This window comes from Theropithecus gelada, chromosome 19 (assembly GCF_003255815.1).
Source record: "Theropithecus gelada isolate Dixy chromosome 19, Tgel_1.0, whole genome shotgun sequence".
In the NCBI taxonomy this organism is placed as follows: Eukaryota; Metazoa; Chordata; class Mammalia; order Primates; family Cercopithecidae; genus Theropithecus; species Theropithecus gelada.
This window is the reverse complement of record NC_037687.1, coordinates 19,139,594-19,159,488: the sequence shown is the minus strand read 5'-3', so window position 1 is coordinate 19,159,488 and position 19,895 is coordinate 19,139,594. Positions and strand designations below refer to the sequence as shown.

General features: G+C 53.6%; 2 protein-coding genes across 4 annotated transcripts; one reads left to right on the top strand and one right to left on the bottom strand.

The window, feature by feature from the left end:
• Window positions 1-206: 206 nt before the first annotated feature.
• On the bottom strand, window positions 207-13,666 carry NDUFA13 (NADH:ubiquinone oxidoreductase subunit A13). Of its 3 annotated transcripts, none has more exons than XM_025366825.1 (5): window positions 13,219-13,369; window positions 2,454-2,532; window positions 1,353-1,424; window positions 927-1,000; window positions 207-692 (listed from the first exon to the last, which is right to left on the bottom strand). In XM_025366825.1, the coding sequence occupies exons 1-5, from the start codon at window positions 13,367-13,369 to the stop codon at window positions 448-450; spliced, it is 621 nt and encodes a 206-aa protein (XP_025222610.1). In that variant the 3' UTR covers window positions 207-447. The 3 variants fall into 3 exon arrangements, with proteins under 3 accessions (XP_025222610.1, XP_025222611.1, XP_025222612.1); XM_025366826.1 differs by having other exon boundaries at window positions 501-692; window positions 931-1,000; window positions 13,219-13,666; XM_025366827.1 differs by having other exon boundaries at window positions 502-683; window positions 911-1,000.
• Window positions 13,667-13,894: 228 nt separating this feature from the next.
• TSSK6 (testis specific serine kinase 6) lies at window positions 13,895-15,352 on the top strand. Its single transcript, XM_025366822.1, has one exon. It carries the CDS (start codon window positions 14,147-14,149, stop codon window positions 14,966-14,968), a length of 822 nt encoding a protein of 273 aa, XP_025222607.1. The 5' UTR covers window positions 13,895-14,146; the 3' UTR covers window positions 14,969-15,352.
• Window positions 15,353-19,895: the final 4,543 nt, after the last annotated feature.

Here is a 19,895-nt window from a genome sequence, read left to right as displayed (position 1 = left end):
GTTGCCTCACCCAACTTGGTTTTCCTGCAGATATCCCTGTGTCTCTGAGCTTCCCTCTCAGGGAGCGAGGAGCCCCTCCGCAGCCAAATACCCTCGCCATGCCTACAACTGGCGGGGCCGCACAGGGTATGGTGGTTCACGCCTGTAATTGCAGTGACGCGGGAGGCTGAAGCGGGAGGATCACTTGCATCCGGGAGGTCAAGGCTCCTCCCATTCCCCAGACCTCCGTGGAGAAGGTCTGACCCAAAGCTGACCCAGGGGCCCCCAGCCTGGAGGGGTGAGCGGGCTGCTGACAGGCAGGGTTTCAACAGGGAGGCAGGAGAGTCCAGGTATATCCGAGGCAGAGAGGAGGCTGGTGGTGGATCCAGGGGCAGCCCCTAGGTGTGTTTTGAGGCCACCCTGTATCGCATCTGTTCCGTCCCCATGCTACATGTGATCCGGTGGTGCCTAGCTGGGCCCTCTCCTCCTTCTCTCCCCTAGTCCCCAGGAAAACAGGCAGGCCAGGTCTGCAGAGCATTTATTCCATCCCAGTGGGGAGGGGCAGGGATCCAGGTGGCTGGAGGGCACAGGGCCTATGTATACCACATGAAGCCGTGGTTGGCATGGATAGCCTCCTCCGTGGTGCGCAGCCCATACAGCTCCCCGATCACGGGGGGCACCCAGCGGGTTGTGTGGAACACAGACTCTCCCACCTGTGGGGACAGTGGGGTATGGGTAGAGGCACAGCCACCCACATACAGCCTGCTGGGACCCATCCCCCAAGACCAGTGGCCCCTATGCATGGCCAGGCACTACAGCCTTCCCTCCTGGGACCCAGCATCCACCACCCCCTTGGTCCTGGGGTTTCTATAGAAAGCTGTGAGAGCTCCCCAACGCCAGGCCCTGTCTCTGCCGTGGCTGGCACCCCTGCCCTTCCAGCCGGGGACCCACCTTCCAGTCGGGCACGTCCTTCATGATGATGGCCTCCTCCTCCAGGTTCTCCCGAAGCATCCGCAAGGTCCTGTGGGGATGGGGCCGATGGTGGGGGTGGGCCCTCAGTGCCCTGAGGGGCCCCTGCCTAGGGCCCCTGGTGGCACCCCTTCAAGCCTCCCTCCGACCCTGTCTCCCTTTCCCCCGGCAAACTCCTAGCTTTTCTCCTGCCCCAGCCCCAGTGCTGCCTCCTCCTCCAGGAAGTCTTCCGGTTCACCCCCTTGGGTCTCCACTAAGTCTCCACGCCTCTCTGAGGATGCAGCTGACGGCACATGGCAATGGCCCCCATGGGCATTCTGGCCACCTTCGGGGATGCAGGTCAGGCCCTGCAGCCTGGGGCCTTCAGGCCAGTGACCTCCCGATCTTGGCCCCAGCAGTGCTACCTCCGGTCAGTTTCTGCCTGGAACAGTGGCATCAGCGCGATGCGGGCCTCGAAGTCCTCGATCTGTAGGCGCCTGTGAAAGCCCGAAACCCACACTCAGGTCAGACCAGGCTGGGTCAGGGGAGCATAGGCAGCACCAGCCTCAGGGGTCAGAGTGCTGCTGGGGGAAGAGGCAGGGAATGGGGAGCTGGGGGAATAGCTGGGGGGGGGGCGGGGCGGGAGGCAGGCAGCGAGCAGGGTGAGGGTCGTGGGCAGAGCCCACAAGGAGCCTGAGAGGAGGGCGTGTGCAGGTAGCTGCACGAGTGACTGCCCACAAGACTGCTGGCTTTCTACTTTCTTTGCAATTAAAAACTTTTTTTTATCCTAAAAATAACTCTGCCTGATGATCGCGATGAAGGAGGGGGTGACTTCATCACGGGGTTCTGGGCCTCACAAAACCACGTACCCTTTATCTCAAAATAATCACAGTGTGTGAGGTTGGGGCAGGCGGGGCCACAATCCTTTCTTCTCCCTGCTTTCTGGCAGCTTCCAAGTTCCCTGCAATGACCCCCATCTTCCAGCCCTGCCTGGCCTGTGTCGGGTGGAGGGGGGTGTGGGGAAGCAGCGCCCAGCCTGTGACACAGGGAGAGGGGGGCGCCTGGCCCTAGTTCATCTGGCCCTGTGCGGCCACTGCCTGGTGTGGTCCAGTTTGAGCCTGGTCACCTCTGACAAAATTCTGCTTAGAAGGCCCGAGGCAGGCCCCCCACTCATATCCTGTCCTAACCTGGATCCATGGGTCCCAGCCCTCCTCACTAGACACATTTTTTTGCACGGGGCGGGGGGACAGGGTTTCGCTCTATTCCCCAGGCTGGTCTTGAACTCCTGGGCTCAAGCAATGCTCCAAACTTGGCCTCCCAAAGTGCTGGGATTACAGGCATGGAGACATCTCGAGGACAGAGCCTAGAAATGGAAGTGCTGGATCTGCACTTTTTGGGGCCTGAGAGTGCACACCCAAGTTCAAGGGGCCAGTTCACCCCTTGCCAGCACAGGCAACAGCGGAATGCTACAGGATCCTGACAACTGGCCAGGACGACTTTCAGACAACGCCCACCGGGGGCCTTACCTGCGCTCACGGTTCCACTTCATCATGCTCCAGTGCCCGTACAGCAGGGTTCCAATGCCTATGGCCAGCAAGCTGTAGCCTGTGGAGAGAGGCGCTGCTCAGCGGGCCAGCCCCCACTCAGACACCCTCCTCCACAGCTCCCAGAAGCTGCTGTGGCTGTTCCAGGCGCTACCCACTCTGCAGTCAAGGGACAACGGCAGCTTTTTTTCTCAGGAGTGAGGCTGCCTGGACTGTGACACCTCTGCCCCCGTGCCAGGGGTTTTCTGAAAGGTACACGCTGGGCATCGACCTCAGGAGGCCTGAAGATCTAGATGGTGGTTGCTGGGGGGCGCCGGCTCCATCATCTTCTAGAAGGCTGTTTGGACCCTGGGCAGCAGGCTGGCCCCCAAGTAGGAGGGTGACTCTGACAGTGTCCATGGTGGCTCCTGGCCACCTGGGCCACAGTTCCGCGTGCTGCCCTGTGGGGGCTGCACACAGCTGCCAGGGACAGGCAGTGCCTTGTGGGGGCTGCCCAGCCACTCCCTGGGTCCTAGGGGTGGCCGTGCTACCTCTTGGCTCTGCAGGGTCAAGCCCCCTGCCCTGCACCCCAGGGAGGACAGAGGCTATCATGAATATTTACTGAGCACCAGTGAGGCCTTGCTCTAATCCTGACTGACAGGCTGGGGGCCCACTGGGGTCTTCAGGGAGGCCTGGGTTGCCTGGCGTCTGGCTCCCAGGCTCACCCTGCACCCTCCAGATCCTTCCAGCCCCAGTCTCTTTTCTGGAGAGGCTTCACGCTTGCAGGGACGAATGACAAGATCAGGCAGGCCGGGCTCCAGTCAACACTCAGGAAACGACCAGCAGGTGGAAGGCAAGGCCATCTCCACGCCTCCAGGACACTGGGCCCTGCTCTACGCCTGCTCGGGCTACTCTGCGCCTGTCCTGTACTTCTGCTTTCAGCTCTGCTCCAGCATGGAGCTTGTGAGCTACCTCTGCTAGACCCAGAGACAAGTGAGAAACTGGCTCAAGTTTGCACCTGGTTATTTAACCTGTTAGAAGCCTAAGTCAGGGGTAAGACATTTCCATGCTACAGGTAATGAGGGTGTGCTGGGTCCGGGCTCAGAGGCACGTCTCTTGAGAGGCCCGGGATGCTCAGGGCCAGCTCCCAGCTCTCAGACTCCGGTCCAGCACATGGGAGGTTTCATCAGCTGCCTTGTTCTTTTTTGTTTTCTTTGTTTTGGTTTTTAGTTTTGAGACAAGGTCTCACTCTGTCACCCAGGCTGGAGTGCAGGGGCGCGATCATGGCTCAATGCAGCCTCCAACTCCTGGGCTCAAGTGAGTTAGAGTACCCTCCCGAGTAACTGGGACCCCAGGTGTGTGCCACCATGTTCAGCTAACTAATTTTTGTAGAGATGGGGTCTCGCTATGTTGCCTAGGCTGGCAATATCTCGTTCTTTTCTTTTTTAAAAATTTATTTATTTTTGAGATGGAGTCTCACTCTGTCACCCAGGCTGGAGTGCAGTGGCATGATCTTGGCTCACTGCAACCTCTGCCTCTTGGGTTCAAGCGATTCTTCCGCCTCAGCCTCCTGAATAGCTGGGACTACAAGCGCCCGCCACTACGCCTGGCTAATTTTTGTATTTTTAGTAGAGACGGGGTTTCACCATATTGGCCAGGCTGGTCTCGAACTCCTGACCTCTCGTGATCCATCTGCCTTGGCCTCCCCAAGTGCTGTGATTACAGGTGTGAGCCACTGTACTGGGCATATCTTGTTCTTTTCTTTTTTTTCTTTTTCTTTTTTTTTTTTTTGAGATAGAGTCTCGCTCTGTCGCCCAGGCTGGAGTGCAGTGGCGCAGTCTCGGCTCACTGCAACCTCCGCCTCCCGGGTTCACGTCATTCTCCTGCCTCAGCCTCCCGAGTAGCTGGGACTACAGGCGCCCGCCACCACGCCCGGCTAATTTTTTGTATATTTAGTAGAGAAGGAGTGTCACCGTGTTAGCCAGGATGGTCTCGATCTCCTGACCTCATGATCCGCCAGCCGTGGCCTCCCAAAGTGCTGGGATTACAGGCGTGAGCCGCCGCGCCCGGCCATCTCGTTCTTTTCAACGGCTACAGAGAACCCAGGGGACAGACCTGGGCTGCCCTAAGCCTTCTGGTGCAGAAAATGGACCCTTGGGGAGAACCTGCACCCTCACACCTGCGCACTCAAATGCAGGTCCATCTGTAAGATAAATTCCAAAAAAGAAATAAATTCCAAAACTTATCCCGCAGCTGTGTGTACAAGACAGTGTGGCACTGGCATAGCACAGAGATGTATGAGATGACAGAAACAATGCAGGGCCTCTTGTATTTGCATGCAGCCTGTGCAGGGCTCTTCCTCCTCACTGACCATAGAGGGGTCAAGGCCCCAGGCCTCAGAGTCTATGTCTCAGGAACTGCTAGTCTGGTGGGGAACATGGTGAAGTGCATGCACAAAAGGGTGTGCAGACCATTCTTTTTCTTTTTGGTTTTGGAGACCTGGCCTCTCTCTGTTGTCCAGGCTGGAGTGCAGTGGTGGGATCAAATTTTTTCACCTGGGTGCAGCAGCTCACGCTTGTAATCCCAGCATTTTGGGAGGCTGAGGCGAGAGGACTGCTTGACTAGGAGTTTGCGACTAGCCTGTGAAACATAGTGAAACATTTACAAAATACATATTTTATTTTATTTTTTGAGACAAAGTCTCGCTCTGTAGCCCAGGCTAGAGTGCAGTGGTGCGATCTCAGCTCTCTGCAACCTCCGCCTCCCAAGTTCAAGTAATTCTCCTGCCTCAGCCTCCTGAACAGCTGGAATTACAGATGCGCACCACCGTGCCCAGCTAAATTTTTATATTTTTTAGTAGAGACGGGGTTTTACCATGTTGGCCAGGCTGGTCTTGAACTCCCGACCTCACGTAATCCACCTGCCTTGGCCTCCCAAAGTGCTAGGATTACAGGTTTGAGCCACCATGCCTGGCCCAAAATACATATTTTTAAATTAGCTAGATGTGGTGGCATATATCTGTGGTCCCACCTACTTCGGTAGCTGAGGCGGGAGTATCACTTAAGCCCAAGAAGTCAAGGCTGCAGTAGGCTGAGATGGCACCACTGTACTCCAGCCTAGGTGACAGAGAAAATTCTGTCTCAAAAAACAAAAAAAGAAAAAAGGAAAAACATATATTTTTTCATAGAAACAGGGTCTTGCTATGTTGCCCAGGCTGGTCTTGAACTCCTGGCCTCAAGCAATCCTCCCATCTCAGCCTCCCAGAGTGTTGGAACTACCAGTATGAGCCACTGCACCCGGCCTTGGCCATTCTTAGAGAAGACCAAAATAAATAAAAACACATCCTGTGTTCAAGAATTGGAGCACTTAGCACTGTGCAGATGGCAACGCTGTCCAAACTGATACAGATTCGAAATGCAATCCCCATCAGAATGCCAACCATTTCTTTTCCTGTTGCAGAAACTGACAAGCAGGTTGGGAAATTCATATGGAAATGCAAGGGACCAGAATAGCCAAAACAATTTTGAAAAAGAACAAAGTTGGAAGACTCACACTATATACGATTTCAAAACTTATCCCACAGCTGTGTGTACAAGACAGTGTGGCACTGGCATAGGACAGAGATGTTCATCAATGGAACAGAACTGAGAGTCCAGAAATAAACCCTCACATTTATGGTCAATTGATTTTGGACAAAGGTGCCAAGATAATTCAATGGGGGAGAAAACGGTCTTTTCAACAAATGGGATAACCAGACGGCCACATGCTAAAGAATGAGGATGCACTCCTTCCTTATCCCATCCACAAAAATTAACTCAAAAGGATCAAAGAACTAAGCGTAAGAGCTAAAACTATATACTCTTAGAAGAAAATGTAAAAGTCAGTCTCTGTGACCTCAAACTAGGTTTCTTTTTTTCTTTTTTTTTTTGAGACAGAGTCTCGCTCTGTCCCCCTGGCTGGAGTGCAGTAGCGCGATCTCGGCTCACTGCAAGCTCCGCCTCCCGGGTTCCTGCCATTCTCCTGCCTCAGCCTCCCAAGTAGCTGGGACTACAGGCACCTGCCACCGCGCCTGGCTAATTTTTTGTATTTTCAGTAGAGACGGGGTTTCACCGTGGTCTCGATCTCCTGACCTTGTGATCCGCCCGCCTCGGCCTCCCAAAGTGCTGGAATTACAGGCGTGAGCCACCGCGCCCGGCCTCAAACTAGGTTTCTTAGACATGACACCAGAAGCACAAGTGACAAAAGGAAAAATACATAAATTGGACTTCATTGAAATTATTATTATACATATATTTTTGAGACGGAGTCTCACTCTGTTGTCCAGGCTGGAGTGCAGTGGCGTGATCTCAGCTCCCTGCAACCTCCGCCTCCTGGGTTCAAATGATTGTTCTGCCTCAGCCTCCCAAGTAGCTGGGACTACAGGCGCGAGCCACTACCCCCGGCTAATTTTTGTATTTTTAGTAGAGACGGGGTTTTGCCACATTGGCCAGGCTGGTCTCAAACTCCTGACCTCAAGTGATCTGCCTGCCTCAGCCTCCCAAAGTGCTGGGATTACCGGCGTGAGCCACCGTGCCCGGCCCAGACTTCAATGAAATTAAAAACTTTTGTGCTGTAAATGAAACTGTCAATTAGCTGAGAAGACAACATATAGACACATACTCTTACAACTCAATAATTCCATAATTTAAAAAACCCTACTAAGCCGGGCGTTAGCCAGGCACGGTGGCAGGTGCCTGTAGAAAACAAAACAAAACAAAACCCTATTAAAAATATATAAAGGATTTGAAAAGACATTTCTCCAAGACAGACATACAAATGGCCAATAAACACATGCAAAGGTGGTGGTTCACTCCTAGAATCTCAGCACTTTGGAGGCCGAGGCGGGAGGACGGCTTGAGCCCAGGAGTTTGACACCAGCCCGGGCAACATTGAGACCCCATCTCTTGAAAAAAATAATAAAAAATAAAAATAATAAAACACATGAAAAGATGTTCGACATCATCAGCCAGCAGTGAAATGCAAATCAACAATCAATGCCCAGAAAACTGAGCAAAAAAACCCCAAAAAGAATTTCTAAGAAACTCCACCATAATGAAATACAGTTTCACATGCACTAGGACGGTGGCTATGATCAAAAAAATGGAAAATAATCAGTGTTGTTGAGATGTGGAGAAATTGGGACTCTCATACATCGCAGGTGGAAACACAAAATGGTGTAGTCAATTTGGAAAACAATTCGGCAGTTCCTCAAAATGTTAAACACGAAGTTACCATAAGATCCAGTGGTTTGTCTCTTAAGGGAAAGTTCACATGGGAGAAATGAAAATCTACAGCCATATAAACACCTGTACAGCGTAAATCCTCATGGCAGCAGTACTCACATTATTCACAGCAGCTGAAGAGTAGGCAGACGACCCAAGTGCCCATCAAAAAACAAATGAAAACACAACACCTGGTGCACCCACACAATGGGTATTAATTAGCCAGAGACAAAAGGCCACACAGTCTATGGCTCCATTGATATGAAATGCCCAGAACAGGCAAATCCAGAGAGAAAGGAAGCAGATTAGTGTTTGCCAGGGGTGGGATGATTGCTAATAGGGAAGACGGGGTTTCTTTTGGGTGATGAAAGTGGTCTAAATTCTGATCATGGCAATGGCCACACAACTCTGTGAATATACTAAAAAATCAATATACTGGGCACACTTCATTATTATTATTATTATCATTGAGATGAAGTCTCGCTCTGTTGCCCAGGCTGGAGTGCAGAGGCAAGATCTCGGCTCACTGCAACCTCCGCCTCCCAGATTCAAGCAATTTTCTTGCCTCACCCTCCCAAGTAGCTGGGATTACAGGTGTGCACCACCACGCCCGACTAACTTTTGTATTTTTAGTAGAGACAGGGTTTTGCCATGTTGGCCAGGTTGGTCTCCAACTCCTGAGCTCAGGTCCTCAAAGGGCTGAGATTACAGGCGTGAGCCACCGCTCCCAGCCATTACATTGGACAGACTTTAAATGGGCGAGTTGTATGGTATGGTATGGGAACCTCAATAAATATATTAAAGACACAAGATGAAAAGGAAAGGGCTGCCTGCTAGGCTCAGGAGGGAGTGGGGACAGGAGAACTGGGTGTGGGAGATAGTGGAGGAGGTGGGATGGAAGACATTTCAGGAGCGACATGGATTAAAAGGGGACTGAACCAGCCGGGCGCTGTGGCTCACACCTGTAATCCCAGCACTTTGGGAGGCTGAGGCAGGCGGATCACGAGGTCAGGAAATTGAGACCATCCTGGCTAACATGGTGAAAACCCCGTCTCTACTAAAAAATACAAAAAATGAGCCGGGCATAGTGGCGGGCGCCTGTAGTCCCAGCTACTCTGGAGGCTGAGGCAGGAGAATGGCGTGAACCCACGAGGCGGAGCTTGCAGTGAGCCGAGATCGTGCCACTGCGCTCCAGCCTGGGTGACAGAGAGAGACTCTGTCTCAAAAAAAATAATAATAAATAACAAAAAGCGGCCTGAGCCAGCCCATCATGTCCTGGGATGCTGGCAGTGAGTGAATGGCTGACCCAGGCAGACAGAGGGGAGTGGGTGCCAGGCTTGGGGTCACCAGGCCTTGGACAGGAGCAGAGAAGGTAGGTCTGGTGGGAGGGCCACTGTGGAACATAGCTCAGGAGAGGCAGGGGAGGAGGACAGAGGAGGGAGATGAGGAGGGGCCTGCGTACTAGCTCTTTTTCTGCAGAGCAGACTTCTTCTCAGAGAGGTCCTCCTGGCACATCCTGGCTTAAGTGGGCCCAGGTTATCCCAGGTCTCACCAACAACTAGAAATCCTGGCATGATGTGTTGCATCTCTTCAGCTCAGCTGTGAGGGCTTGGGGACAGGGCCCGGCACCATGTGCTCACTCAACAATGAAAGCAGGGCCATAAACAAAGAGCACACCAGCACAGGGGGATCCTCCTCACTCCTCTGACGGGAAAGGCTGGGGTGGGGGTGTATGTGCTGTAACAAAAGTCCACACCATTAAGAGACACAACCCCAGGCAGTGGTATTTAGGGCACTGTCTGGCAGAGGGGGGCCACTGCTCTGTGGTGAACTGGGAGAGGACCAGGGTATTTATACAAAAATGAGATGCTGGAAGTGGGGAGCTCAGGGAGCCTCCAGGGCTGGGGTCTTTCTGTGGCCTGGTCTGGCTGCAGGTCACACAGGTGCACATTTGGAAAGAAATCTTGTGCTGCATACCTGAAGGGGTGGGGTAGCCAGGGTTACACCTGAGAAGAAGGAGACTCAGCCAGGCGCAATGGCTCATGCCTGTAATACCAGCACTTTGGGGGGCTGAGGCAGGGGGAGCACCTGAGGTCAAGAGTTTGAGACCAGCCTGGCCTACATGGCAAAACCCTGTCTCTACTAAAAATACAAAAAAAAAAAAAAAAAATTAGGCCAGGCCCAGTGGCTCACACCTGTAATCTCAGCACTTCAGGAGACCAAGGCAGGCAGATCACCTGAGATCTGGAGTTCGAGGCCAGCCTGACCAACATGGAGAAACCCCATCTCTACTAAAAATACAAAAAATTAGCCGGGCATGGTGGCACACGCCTGTAATCCCAGTTACTCGGGAGGCTGAGACAGAAGAATCGCTTAAACCCAGAAGGCGGAGGCTGTGGTAAGCCGAGATTGCACAACTGCACTCTAGCCTGGGCAATAAGAGCAAAACTCCATCTCAAAAAAAAAAAAAAAAAAAAGTAGCCAGGCGTGGTGGCGTACACCTGTAATCCCAGCTACTAGGGAGGCCGAGGGAGGAGAATCGCTTGAACCTGGGAGGCAGAGGTTGCAGTGAGCTGAGATCGTGCCACTGCACTCCAGCCTGAGCAACAGAGCAAGACTTGGTCTAAAAAAAAACCACACAAAACAAACAAACAAACAAAAAACAAAAAACACCAGGCGTGGTGGGTCATGCCTGCAAAATGAGCACTTTGGGAGGCCAAGGTGGGTGGATCACCTGAGGTCAGGAGTTCGAGACCAGCCTGACCAATATGGTGAAACCCCGTTTCTACTAAAAATACAAAAATTAGTCGGGTGTAGTAGCGTCCAACTGTAGTCCCAGCTACTCAGGAGGCTGAGAAAGGAGAATTGCTTGAACCCAGGAGGTGGAGGTTGCAGTGAGCCAAGATCAGGCCACTGCACTCTAGCCTGGGTGACAGAATGAGACTGTCTCAAAAAAATAAAAATAAAAAAAGAAGAGAAAAGAAAAAAGAAAAATGAGGAAACCCAGAATGCATTATATTCCTCCAATGTGTTCTGGGACAGAACTAACGGGCCGGATCTAGCCTGAAGCCTATTTTTGTTTTTTTTAAATTTTTGGTAGAGGTGGGGGTCTCAGTATGTTGCCCCGGCTGGTTGCAAACTCCTGGGCTCAAGTCATCCTCTGGCCTCAACCTCCCAAAGTGTGGGGATTATAGGCATGAGACACCTGGCTCAGAGGCCGTCTGTTTTTGTATAGCCCCCAGGCTAAGAACACTTTCCGTTTGTAAATGGTTGTCTCAGTAACTGAAACTTTCTGGCCAGCCAAACCCAGAATACTTGTCATCTGTCCCTTTTATAGAAAAAGTCTGCCAGCCAGGTGCTGTGGCTCACGCCTGTAATCCCAGCACTTTGGGAGACCAAGGCGGGTGGATCATGAGGTCAGGAGATCGAGACCATCCTGGCTAACATGGTGAAACCCCGTCTCTACTAAAAATGCAAAAAATTAGCTGGGCGTGGCAGCAGGCGCCTGTAGTACCAGCTACTTGGGAGGCTGAGGCAGGAGAATGGCGTGAACCCGGGAGGCGGAGCTTGCAGTGAGCCGAGATCACGCCACTGCACTCCAGCCTGGGCAACAGAGCGAGACTCCATCTCAAAAAAAAAAAAAAAGAAAAAGTCTGCCAATCTCAGTTCTTGGATACAAGAAAAACAAGAGGAGGCTGGCCACGGTGGCTCAAGCCTGTAATTCCAGCACTTTGGGAGGCTGAAGCTGGAGGATCACTTGAGCCCAGGAGTTTGAGACCAGCCTGGTCAACATAGCTGCACCCTTGTCTCTACAAAAAGTAGAAATAAAAAATTAAAAACCGCCGGGAGCCGTGGCTCACGCCTGTAATCCCAGCACTTTGGGAGGCCAAGGCAGGCGGATCACCAGGTCAGGAGATCGAGACCATCCTGGCTCACACGATGAAACCCCATCTCTACTAAAAATACAAAAAATTAGCCGGGCGTGGTGGCGGGCACCTGTAGTCCCAGTTACTTGGGAGGCTGAGGCATGAACCCGGGAGGCGGAGCTTGCAGTGAACCGAGATCACGCCACTGCACTCCAGCCTGGGCAATAGACCGAGACTCCATCTTATAAAAAAAACAAAAACAAAAAAAGACAAAAAAACAAGAAGCAGCTGGGGGGAGGGCTTTTCACCTCACATTGACTTTTCTACTATCTGAATTATTACATTTTTAATTACTATGTTCATTTTTTTGTATGTGTTAAAATTGAGGCATAATGTGCATAACATGTAATTTAAATGGAAAGTTTAATTTGTTAAGAGACATGCATTCTGCTGAGCCCGGTGGCTCATGCCTATAGTCCCATAACTTTGGAAAGCTGAGGTGGGTGGACCAGGAGTTCAAGACCAGCCTGCGCAAGATGGCAAGACCCCATCTCTACAGAAAATACAGAAAGCTGGGCGCAGGCTTATAATCCCAGCTGCTTGGGAGGCTGAGGTGGGAGGATGGCTTGAGCCCAGGAGGCAGAGGTTGCCAAGAGATGACTCCAGCCTGGGCAACAGAACCATACCCTGTCTTAAAAAAAAAAAAAAAAAAAAAGGAATGTATGTATTCACCCTTAAATTACGTTTAAAAGTTTGTATTTGTCCGTTAACCCTGGGGACTGAGTATGGGTGCCTTTCAAGTCTTTTTCATTTTTCTGTGTTGGGCCCCATAACAAAATTTAACGTGTTACTTAAAACATTTGAAAACTTTACAACGGGCATGGTGGCTCACGCCTGTAATCCTACCACTTTGGGAGGCCGAGGTGAGCCGATCATCTGAGGTTGGGAGTTGGAGACCACCCTGACCAACGTGGAGAAACCCCATCTCTACCAAAAATACAAAATTAGCCAGGCGTGGTGGCACATGCCTGTAATCCCAGCTACTCGGGAGGCTGAGGCAAGAGAATTGCTTGAACCCAGGAGGCAGAGGTTGCGGTGAGCCGAGATGGCGCCATTGCACTCCAGTCTGGGCAACAAGACCAAAACTCCGTCTCAAAAAAAAAATACATAAATGAAAACAATTTGAAAACTTTAAGAATACAGATTCCTGGGACACCATGGAGGCGGGGGCTGCCTGCAGGGAACCACTTTATAGAACATCTTGTAAATTCCCTCCAAGTTCCAGGTTGCGGCCTCAGCCTTGCCTTGGGGAGCCGTGGCCTCTTTTGGGCCTCAGTTTCCCCATCTGAGAAATCCAAGGGTGGCTGAGGGCCAGAGCGCAGACTATGCCTCAGTTTAACCCAACTGTAAAATGTAAATAATTAGAGGGACCGATTTCCTGGGCTGTTACGAGAAGGAAGCGGAGCTGGGAAAGCGCTCAACAAACTGCAGCACTTGACGTTATTACAGAAGCTATGGAGGATTCTCGAGCTCAGCCTCCGGTCTCACCGCCAGGGAAACTGAGGCCCGCTTGTGTCCCCGGAACCCCGCCCCCGAGCCCCGAGTACCCACTCTGAGACCCCGGCGCAGAGTGATACTGACCCGACAGTCCTCGACGCGGCAAGTTTCGTTTGTAGTCGATAGGCCCATAGCCCCCCGGCGGGGGCATGTCCTGCTTCACCTTCGACATCTCCATGCTCGCGGTATTCCACACTTCCGGTCCCAGGCGGAAGTGACATACTGCCACCGCCATGATGAGTGTGGCGGAAGCACTCGAGTTGGCCGGCGGAAGCACTCGAGTTGGCCCGCCGCAGCCCTGGGAAGCCTCGGACACTAGTGTAACTACGCGACAGCGCAGGAAAGCTCCGGCGGCGGACCCTGGGTCGGAATACGCTGCCAGGCTGTAGCTGAGGAGTCTTTATTCTCTCTTTCTCCCAGACAGGGTGTGAATTGCCTTGGTTCTTGCATTAAAGGCCCTCGCGTTCGCCTTGCCTCTGGGGTGTTGCGCAGGCCAGTCAGAAACTCCGAGCGCCCGAGGGAGCCAGGGGCCCCAGTTAAGGCCCCTTTTCCCGTTTTCGCTCCGTCTAGGGACTCTACGGGAAGCCCAGGGCTCCACGTAGTCACGGGCTGGGTACGTGATGTTGGGGAGCAGCTGCTGCTCGAATTCGGACTCACCCCAATCCCCGGAACGGATGCTGCTCCCTGGTGGTGGTGGGTATCCCTTGCTAGTGGCCTCTCATCGGAAACTGACCATTCAAGGTGATTATGAGTCACAAAGCAGGGAGGCTAGGGTGGCCCCGGGGCGGGGTCCTGGACCCCCACCCTAAGGCGGAGTGACGCCCGCGGTCACTTCACAAGGCAAAAATTGTTACGGGGCAATAAAAGGCACAACAGCGGCCAATGCCTGGCAGTGGGCACATGGGGGTGCGGGGGTGTAGGTGCCAAGCGCCATGGCTTAGACCCGAGATTGGAGTCCGGCCGCCCCCCGACAGCAGCCGCCTCCTGCTCCCCGTGCGCCCCAGGCGCCACCATGTCGGGAGACAAACTTCTGAGCGAACTCGGTTATAAGCTGGGCCGCACAATTGGAGAGGGCAGCTACTCCAAGGTGAAGGTGGCCACATCCAAGAAGTACAAGGGTACCGTGGCCATCAAGGTGGTGGACCGGCGGCGAGCGCCCCCGGACTTCGTCAACAAGTTCCTGCCGCGAGAGCTGTCCATTCTGCGGGGCGTGCGACACCCGCACATCGTGCACGTCTTCGAGTTCATCGAGGTGTGCAACGGGAAACTGTACATCGTGATGGAAGCGGCTGCCACCGACCTGCTGCAAGCTGTGCAGCGCAACGGGCGCATCCCCGGAGTGCAGGCGCGCGACCTCTTCGCGCAGATCGCCGGCGCCGTGCGCTACCTGCACGATCACCACCTGGTGCACCGCGACCTCAAGTGCGAAAACGTGCTGCTGAGCCCGGACGAGCGCCGCGTCAAGCTCACCGACTTCGGGTTCGGCCGCCAGGCCCATGGCTACCCAGACCTGAGCACCACCTACTGCGGCTCAGCCGCCTACGCGTCACCCGAGGTGCTCCTGGGCATCCCCTACGACCCCAAGAAGTATGATGTGTGGAGCATGGGCGTCGTGCTCTACGTCATGGTCACCGGGTGCATGCCCTTCGACGACTCGGACATTGCCGGCCTGCCCCGGCGCCAGAAGCGCGGCGTGCTCTACCCCGAAGGCCTCGAGCTCTCCGAGCGCTGCAAGGCCCTGATCGCCGAGCTGCTGCAGTTCAGCCCGTCCGCCAGGCCCTCGGCGGGCCAGGTAGCGCGCAACTGCTGGCTGCGCACCGGGGACTCTGGCTAGAACCCGGGGTTCCAGCCATTCCTGCCCCCGAGGGCACTGGGCCAGCGCTGCGCACGCGCAAGAGGCGAGCTTAGCGGGAACATGCGAAGCTGCCGCGTGCTACTGCGCATGCGCCTTCTCCCTGCTGCTTCCCTCCCTTCCTTCCCACGGGGAAGTCGGCAGTTGCCCCTGTTCGGAATCTACGTCCTCCGCCATCCCGAGAGCTGGAGGCGCATGCGCATCCGTGATTTCCCAGACCAGGCCCCGAGAGGGGCGAGACCAGAGGGGACGGAAGCATTGCGCCTGCGCGGAACAAGCTCAGCCTCTGCGCGGAGGGTGTACCTTCCCAACCAACCATGGGTACCGGGTTCCCGGTTGGAACCTGCAATAAACTCGCTGTTCCTCTCACCTGGCTCTAACGGTGGCCCCGTTTGCAGACCAGTGGAGAAGGGATCGCTCCGTCCGGGGAAGAAGGGCGCGGGTACCCTATTTTAGTCAGGCTTGTTGAGGTTATTGCTCCAATACCCAAAAGGGAGTCGGGAGGATTCGAACCTGGACCTTTTGGGCTCCCCAGTATGGGCCAGCTCGAAGGAGCTCTGTTGTTCGTGGGTCGTGATGGTGCTGTGATGATGGGTGGGGAAGCAAGTGGACCCCAGCGCCTCCCCGTCCACATCTTTTAAGGATGGAACAGCCAGGGGTGGGGCGAGGGTCACCTGTCTCCACGTAAAGTAGGAGTTTATAGAAAAGGAAACTGAGGCCCACATGGATGTCACTTGCCAAAAGACACAGCCAAGGGCTGGGCACGGTGGCTTACGCCTGTGACCCCAACACTTTGCGAGTCCGAGGCAGGCAGATCACTTGAGTTCAGGAATTCGAAAACAGCCTGGGCATCACAGCTGATACCTTATCTCTTGTTTTTTTGTTTTGTTTTTTGAGACAGTCTCGCTCTGTCGCCCAGGCTGGAGTACAGTGGCACGATCTTGGCTCACTGCAACCTCCTCCTCCTGGGTTCAAGCGATTCTCTTACCTTAGCCTCCCAAGTAGCTGGGACTACAGGCACGTGCCCAAACACCCGGCTAATTTTTGTATTTTTAGTAGAGATGGGGTTTCACCATCTTGGCCAGACTAGTCTTGAACTCCTGACCTCCTGATCCACCCGCCTCGGCCTCTCAAAGTGTTGGGATTACAGGTCTGAGCCACTGCGCCCCCGACCCTGTCTCTAAAGAAAAAGAAAAAGTCCGGGCGTGGTGGCTAACGCTTGTAATCCAAGGCGGGTGGATCACCTGAGGGCAGGAGTTCCAGACCAACCTGGCCAACATAGTGAAACCTCATCTTTACTAAAACTACAAAAAAAAAAAAGCTGGGCACGGGGCAGGCACCTGTAATCTCAGCTACTCAGAGGCTAAGGCAGAAGAATCGCTTGAACCCGGGAGGTGGAGGTTGCAGTGAGCCGAGATCATGCCACTGCACTCCACCCTGGGCAACAAGAGCGAAACTCCGTCTCAAACAACAAACAAAAAAGACACAGCTGTGATTTTTTTTTTTAAACAGGGTCTCTCTTTGTTGCCCAGTCTGGAGTGGCACAATCTTGGCTCACTGCAGCCTCTACCCGGTTCAAACAATTCTCGTGCCTCTGCCTCCTGAGTAGCTGAGACTATAGGCGCAGGCCACCACGCCTGGCTAGTTTTTTGTATTTTTAGTAGAGACAGGGTTTCACCATGTTGGCCAGGCTGGTCTCAAACTCCTGACCTCAAGTGATCCACCTGCCTCGACCTCCCCAAAGTGCTGGAATTACAGGCATGAGCCAGTGCACCCGGCTCACAGCTGTGATTTGAACCCAGATCTAGCAACAGTGAGGTTGGGGGGGTAGGGGGAGATCTCCCCTGCTGTGGGTCCTTTTCCTCTCGGGAAGAGGGGGTGAGGGGGGGAGTCAGGGCAGGGCTGGGCACGATTCAGCTGGACCCACTAGCTCATTCCCTTCTCTGTTCATTCATGTAATCATGCATTTCTTGAGCACCTACTGTCTGCCAGGCCCCAGAGCTCATGGCGAAGAGACTTGGGCCCATCCCTGTCGGAAACAAGACAATTGAAAAGTCAAGTAAAATAAAAGAATGACGTGGAAATAAAATACTTGTAAGTTGTGCTAAATGCCAGGTAGAGCTGGGAGGTGTTCAAGGAGGGACTCTGGGTGGGGTGTGGTGGCTCACTCCTGTAATTCCAGAACTTTGGGAAGCTGAGGTGGGCGAATCGCTTGAGCCCAGGAGTTAAAGACCAATCTGGGCGACACAGCAAGATGGCCATCTGTACAAAAAATTTAAAAATTAGCCGGGCGTGGTGGCGTGTCTTAGCTACTTGGGAGGGTGAGGTGAGAGGATCGCTTGGGCCTGGGAGTTCAAGGCTGCAGTGAGCTGTGATCATGCCACTGCACTCCAGCCTGGACCACAGAGTGAGACCCTGTCTCAGAAAAAAAAAAAAAAAAAAAAAGTAAAGGGACTCGGAAGCTAAGGGAAACAGTCCAGGTGTTCCCCAGGAAGAGGAGAGCTGGTGTGTTTGAGTAAGGCCAGTAAGCTTATTTGTCTGGAATAGGGAGGGAGAGAGGGAGAGGAGATGGAGAGGTAAGGAGGAAATCGAGAGAGGACCCCACAGAGCCTGGGAGTGGCTCCCATTTAGGGTATATGGGGAAATGTATTAGGTCTATTAGGAAATCCTAATCCTGCCTACCTGCATATGAGCCCCACATAGCTGCTCCTCTGGTGGGTCTCCCCATGCCCAGCCCCTGCTCACTCAGTGTCAATGGCTTTCTGGTGCCCTGGGGATGCAGTGCCAGCTCTATCTTCATCCCTCCAAATAGGGTATGGCCCTGTCCCCTTCAGTTTTGCAGATGAGGAAACCGAGGCTAAAAGAGGGGCAGTGTCTAGCCTCCAGTTTTGGCTGGACCACATCAGAGTGGAGGTAGAAAACCTAGCTCCTGAGGCCGGGCATGGTGGCTCATGCCTGTAATCCCAGCACTTTGGGAGGCGGATCACTTGAGGTCAGGAGTTCGAGTCCAGCCTGGCTAACATAGTAAAACCCCATCTCTACTAAAAATACAAAATTTAGCTGGGCATGGGTGGCTTGCACCTGTAGTCCTAGCTACTCGGGAGGCTGAGTCAGGAGAATCACTTGAACCTGGGAAGTGGAGGTTGCAGTGAGCCAAGATCCCACCAATGCACTCCAGCCTGGGCAACAGAACAAGACTCTGCCTCAAAAAAAAGAGAAAGAAAGAAAACCTAGCCCCCAGCCCCTCTGGTTTAGTCGAAGGGTGCCGCTCCTAATTGGGGCCATGCCTCAGACTCCCCACCTGGAAAATGGGGGCAAAACTCCATCCTTGGGGTAGTGGGCATGGCTTGGGAGTGGGCGTGGCTGGAGGACTGAGCCCAGGGCCTTCCCTAGGCTCCCACTGCATTTAGCTAAAACCCATGCCCTTGCCCCTGTCTTCCCACCCAGTCCCACCACACTGCCTTTTTTGTTCTTGATCTGCCATGCTGGCTCCTGTCTCTGAGGCTTTGCACACTCCTGGCACTTTTCCCCACTTCAAGACTTGCCTAAAATGTCACCCCATGCCCTCTTCTCAAGGTGCTACAATATGTTTCTGTCTGGATAGTTCCTGCCACATCTCCAGGGCCCAGGGCATAGTGCATGCCCTCTACCAATGAATCTGTGGGAGCAGGGGCCAGGGTCTCTGCCTGCCATGTGGCCATAGACCCAAGGCTCAATTCAGAGAGGACGAGATGTTAGGGATGAGGCATCAGGGATGAGGGGAGTGTCCCATTTTCTCAGCTGGAGAAGCTATTTGAGACCATGACCCAGGATTGCTCCTTGGATCTGCCCCAACTGCACTGAGGAGCCTGTGCCCAATCCAGGGAAGCAGAGCCTCACGAGGGACCAAGAGCCAAGCCCAGGAGACAGCACCCCATAGGAATGTTTCTCAGGCCAAGTGAGAAATGCCTGTAGCAAGCCTGTGGCTCCAGCTACACAGTAGGCTGAGGTGGGAGGATCGCCTGAGCCCCAGTTTGAGGCTGCAGTGAGCTATGATTGTGCTTTGCACTCTAGCCTGGGCAAGAGAGTGAGAGCCTATCTCAAAAATAAAAAATAATTTTTATAAGCTGGGTGCGGTGGCTCACGCCTGTAATGCCAGCACTTTGGGAGGCCAAGGCTGGTGGATCACTTCAGGAGTTTGAGACCAGCCTGGCCAACATGGTGAAACCCCATCTCCACTAAAAATACAAAAATTAGCTGGGCATGGTGGTGGCGGCACCTGTAATCCCAGCTACTCAGGAGACTGAGGCAGGAGAATCGCTAGAACCTGGGAGGCGGAGGTTGCAATGAACCAAGATTGTGCTACTGTACTCCAGCCTGGGGGACAGAACAAACCTGTCTCAAAAAAATCTATCATGGTCAGTACTGGGGTCTGGGACACCAGTCTAGACGTGTCACAGGTGGAGTGGGACAGGCTGGGGTTCAGTTTCTACCATGTCCTCTGCCAGCTCTGTGCCCGTAAGACCAGGCACTTGGGAGCTGTGGGGAAGGTATCAGCTCCCAGGCCGGAGGCAGGGATGCTTCAAAGACAAGAAACGGGCCAGGTGTGGTGACGCACACCTGTAATCCCAGCACTTTGGGAGGCCAAGGTGAGAGGACTGCTTGAGTCCAAGACTTCAAGACCAGCCACGGGCAACATGGCAAAATTGTGTCTTTACAAAAAATATGAAAATTAGCTGGGCGTGGTGGTGCATGCCCATAGTCCCAGGTACCGAGGAGGCCGAGATGTGAGGATCACCTGAGCCTAGGAAGGTTGAGGCTGCAGTGAGCTGAGATCAAACCACTGCACTGCAGCCTGGGCAACAATGAGACCCTGCTAATGAGGCAAAGATGAGCAAACCCCACTGATATTTTTTTTTTGAGACGGAGT